General features: G+C 41.6%; 1 protein-coding gene across 1 annotated transcript in view; it reads right to left on the bottom strand.

Moving 5' to 3' along the window:
• Positions 1–232: 232 nt before the first annotated feature.
• The window catches only part of LOC111975138 (switch-associated protein 70-like), a 34,731-nt gene continuing 30,103 nt past the window's right edge, over positions 233–4,860 (bottom strand). Inside the window, exons 9-12 of the mRNA XM_024003326.1 lie at positions 4,321–4,487; positions 1,690–1,888; positions 1,117–1,213; positions 233–869 (exon numbers count right to left, since the gene is read on the bottom strand). Of these exons, the coding sequence (XP_023859094.1) occupies positions 751–869; positions 1,117–1,213; positions 1,690–1,888; positions 4,321–4,487 (582 nt within the window). The 3' untranslated portion in view covers positions 233–750. The remainder of the gene's footprint in view (positions 870–1,116; positions 1,214–1,689; positions 1,889–4,320; positions 4,488–4,860) is intronic.

The raw sequence follows: 4,860 nt of genomic DNA, 5'->3' as shown, positions 1-4,860 counted from the left end.
CAAACCAGGAAATTACATTTTAAATGGTTAGATTGAAGAAAAAAAAACTCAAATGAAATGTATCAAATATATAAATCAAGGCTGAGCATATCTAACCCAGAGCCATATATACATGCCATTTTTTGGGGGGGATATAGTATATCTAACCTACCCCCGTTCACTACTCGCCTATTCTAACACATAATTCTCACATCCCTCATCCATTAAAACAGACAGAAACAGTATAAAGAAATGTCTTTAAATATATTTTATAAGATGCGCTACTTATGCGTTGGCATTTTAAATAGAAAACATCTTATTACTTTAATCTTATTACTTGAATCGTATCACTTTAATCTTATTACTTTAATCTTATTACTTTAATCTTATTACTTTTATCTTATTACTTTCTCATGACACAAGTTTAACATATTATTCACTGAATATCTACAGCTCTTTTTCCTGGTTAAAGACTTATCAGACCACAGAATGGCGAAACACTTGGAATGTCAAAGCATTGGCACATTAGTAGGGTTTCAAAATTCCAGATATCCCAGTTAGAAGATTCCCAGAATTAGGAGAAAATAAGCAGGAAATCGAGAATCCAGCAATAAGGATTTCTGGAAATTCTGGACATTTTGGGAAAGTTTCAGGAATTTTGCAACCGTACACTATTAGTTAATTCTCAACAACAATAACACAACAGTATCCTGATGCTACACGATCACAGTAAGATGTCTGGACCATCAGGTAAGTAGCACCATCTCTAGTCTACTGGGCTGACTGGTTGTGGTTCTTCCTCTCCTGCCAGGACTTCTTCCTCAGGTCCAGCTCAGTGTCTGTGAAGGCTGCTGGGCCCCAGTTAGTCATCCTCTGTGGTCCTTTATCACCTTCACAGACAGACACAGACAGAAGGAGAAAGAAAACATCACAGACTGTATTTGTAAGTCGCTCTGGATAAGAGCGTCTACTAAATGACTTAAATGTAAATGTAAATGTATTGAAACAATAGATCAATAGAACAAAGACATCAATAGCATTGTAATATGAGTATGGAGAGGAGAACAGAACAGAACATGAACATGCAGTGGAGGACATTCTACTATGGTGATGTTGGCCTCTCTCATTCTTACTTACCTGGCTGGATGAGACGGACCAGTCCCTCGTGCTTGGCCACCTTGTCTTTCCAGCTCTTGGTCTTATTAGCTGCCTGCTCCAGTTTCATTCTCACCTCCTGTAACACAAACACACACACAGGGTTTATCCATATATCTATCTCAATGATGGCAAGTACAAGTCCGTTTAAATAATAAATAAGTTATGCTGTTGTTCTTGAAGTGGAGACAGTTCTCAGTGAAATCACCACTAGATGGCAACAGAGTGCAAGGAGAGACCTCTATGACGGTTTTGTGTTGTTTTGTGTTGCGTCAACAGTTGACAGAGGAGTAATTTGAGAAGAAGCCAAGTTTGGTGCCAGGGACGGTTCAAACGTCAGGCAGCCTTCCACTGACTCAACACTATATTCAGCTGAATAAAGACCAGTAGTTGCTCACAGACATATAGGTCTAAAGGAAGTACTTCCTGACAAATTTGTTTTTATCTTGTTTATGAAATGGCCCAGCAACACCTTACTTTAAGTGAAGTGTTAATAGGGGACATGGTCCCTACTAACAGCCATATTGAAACACAGACAGGGTGTTGTTCTCTGACCTCGTACTGCTCCAGCGCTCCGTGCCTTTCTCTCTCAAGACTCTCCAGCTGCAAATTGGCTGCCTGCAGGGCCATCTCCTTGGCCAGCCGGTCGCTCTCCAGCTCCTGCTTCTCAGCCTGGGTCTGGGAGATGGCCCTCTGCTGCTGCAGGTGGATCTGCTCCAGCTCCCCCCGCTTGGCTGACTCCTGCTCCAGAAGCCTGGGTACATGCAGAAACAGACACAGCACATGAATCAATCACAGACAGACACTCAAACAAATGTTAGGTGCAGATGCCTGAGAATGTGAATGTTAACATCTATACACAGCCTTCTGATACACAACTGTTTTTGTGCGATAATGTACACTCCATCTGTGTGTGTCGTGTGAAGTTGTGTACCACATGGCACCTGTTTCCCTATATAGTGTACTACCTTTAACCAGTGCATGTACACTGAGTGTATAAAACATTAGGAACACCTGCTCTTTCCATGACATAGACTGACCAGGTGAATCAAGGTGAAAGCTAGGATCTCTTTGTCATGACTGACCACGAGAATCCAAATAGGTTAGATCAGGTTTGCAATGAATAACTTCAATCAGACCCCATTTCACCCGTAGAGGGGGGAGGAAAGAACAAGTGGTGATTTACACTCACGTCATGTTGTAAATCAAGGGAGAAGATCCAGGCTTGCGCTCTCCAAATTCACCAAAGGAATGTGCTTTGTCTCAACAGACCTTTTCCCGCTGAAACTCTAACACATTAAAAAGCTAATAATGTAACAATATTTCTAATGTAGAACGTGGGGAATTGTCAGAGGCGGTCTATAGAACACTAATGTCATGTTGTTTGTTATTTTGTGATGTCATTAAAAATGTTATGAAGGAAATACTGTAACTTGGAAAGTATACACACTACATGGATACATTTTCCATACTATTGGTTGTGCATGTAATATGGAAAATTATTAAAGTGTTTTTGAAAAGAGAGGAATGTGATTTGAGAAGTTATAAGAGATAATTGTTTTCCAAAACTTTGCACAGTGAGTAATCACCGCCCCAGAGTGAGGTCAGGGAGCGTGCCAGCCAGCCGGAACCGGCCCTTTCGGGCAAAAGGTATAAATGATGGGTTAAGAAAAAAACACATTGAACCAGAAAAAGCGTGAAGCGGCAACTACATGTTTAAAATGGTTTGAACTTTGAATCTCAACAGGAGGTGGAGACGATAAACTCACCTCCAGGACAATCACTGGAACGACTGATTAGCTGTCCTAAGTAAAGTATCTTCGAAAGCTAATTTAAGTAGGACCATCCTGTTACTCTGCTCAAACCATGTCACGCCCTGACCGTAGAGATCCTTTTTATGTCTCTATTGTGGTTGGTCAGGGCGTGAGTTTGGGTGGGCATTCTATGTCTGGTGTTCTATGTTGTCCTTGTTTTGTATTTCTGTGTGTTTGGCCTGGTATGGTTCTCAATCAGAGGCAGCTGTCTATCGTTGTCTCTGATTGAGAATCATACTTAGGTAGCCTGTTCTCACCTGTGTTTGTGGGTGGTTGTTTTCTGTTTAGTGTATGTCACCTTGCAGAACTGTTTTGTTTTCGTCTCGTTGTTATTTTGTGTAGTGTTCAGTTGTGATTAAATTATTTTATCATGAACACTTACCACGCTGCATTTTGGTCCTCTTATCCTTCTCCAGACGAAAATCGCTACAGACCATCGTATTACGCTACTTTCATCACCCCACTGGGAAACCATTGATACAGCTGGCTAGCCTATCTTCAAGAGTGAATGGAAGGAAAATCAACTCTGTAGTTCTGTTTAGGACTACACGACAAGTCACCAGATACCGGACAACTACGAAGAAGGACAACAGTAGAAGAGTTGTTGGAACCATTTCAGACAATCAGAGCCTTACAAGCGTGCCGCGAAAAGGCCCAACCCCCTTTCCAAGGCTGCCCCGTTCACTGAGAGATCCCCGGCGAACCCAGGCATTTCACGTAAATACATTCATGATGTCTTGCTCAAAGCGGGCAGCGGTTCTTATGCAAAGTATATGGTTATTGTAGGTGACAGTAGTTTCTGAATGTGGCAATGTTAAGTGTCTCTGTCCCTCTCTCTCCCTCCCTCTCCATCTCTTCTTTAACAAGCATCCATGTTTTTGTCATTCCACTATGGACCTGTTTTCAGAGTATTACGTCTCCAGTCAATAACTGGTGCAGAGTGTGTGTGTGTTTAGCCTGTGTTCCCATTTAATTAGCTAGTAATTAAATAATTAAACCAATTTGGGTAGTACTGAATCATAATTAAGGCTTAGGTTTTTGCAGATGCAAGGAGGTTACGACTGTTCAGAATGATGATATGATACGAGGTTATGATTAATACGTTGACTGTTTATAGATGTGATAGGTAAAGACCTTTTAGAGTTTAATTCCGGAGATGGTAACTCTTTAAAGAACCGCTCTCGTGGTGCCCCAGATCCTAATGAGTTAATTGTTACATTATTCATTTAATTGTATAACAATTATACATCGTTAGTTAATTAGATAAATATGAGGGCAAAAGGGGAAGCAACTCAATATTAGAAAGGTGTTCCTAATGTTTTGTACACTCAGTGTAAGGCTATGAGTGTGTCAAGTGTGTGTTGCGTCTAACCTGGTCTGTAGTTTGCGCATGGTCTCCTCATCCTGCCTGGCCTGTCTCTCGTCCTCTAGTGCTTCCTCCAGGCGGTGGTACATGTCCTCCAGCTCCCTGACACGCTGCAGGTACTGCTCCAACTCACTGGACTTCTGGGCCACCTGCTCCTCCATCTGCTGACGTACCTGACAYGGGACAATGGACACACACAGGTTGATATGATAATCTGGACACAGACATGAATGCACACACACACACACGTGCACACACACCACCACAGAACAAAGTAGCATGTGGTGTGCATATGACAATCAATTCTGTTTAGTGTAGATTTTGCCAGATAACTCCATAAATAATACTCATACTGTGAGTAATAGTAATACTAATAGTAATAACACTTTGTTATTCATCAAACGCAATGATTCAAAGTCATGAGATAAGTCTTGCTGAGCAATATGTTGTAGCAGTGATTCTGAGTATGCACTTCCTGGAACAGAGCTAGAGTGTAGCTTTGTGGTTGGTTACCATTTTCTCTCTCTCCAGGTCCGTTCTGTAGCG

This window comes from Salvelinus sp. IW2-2015, linkage group LG15 (genome assembly GCF_002910315.2).
Source record: "Salvelinus sp. IW2-2015 linkage group LG15, ASM291031v2, whole genome shotgun sequence".
NCBI classification, from domain to species: Eukaryota; Metazoa; Chordata; class Actinopteri; order Salmoniformes; family Salmonidae; genus Salvelinus; species Salvelinus sp. IW2-2015.
The sequence above is the reverse complement of the archived record's forward strand: the minus strand, read 5'-3'. Positions and strand labels throughout refer to the sequence as shown.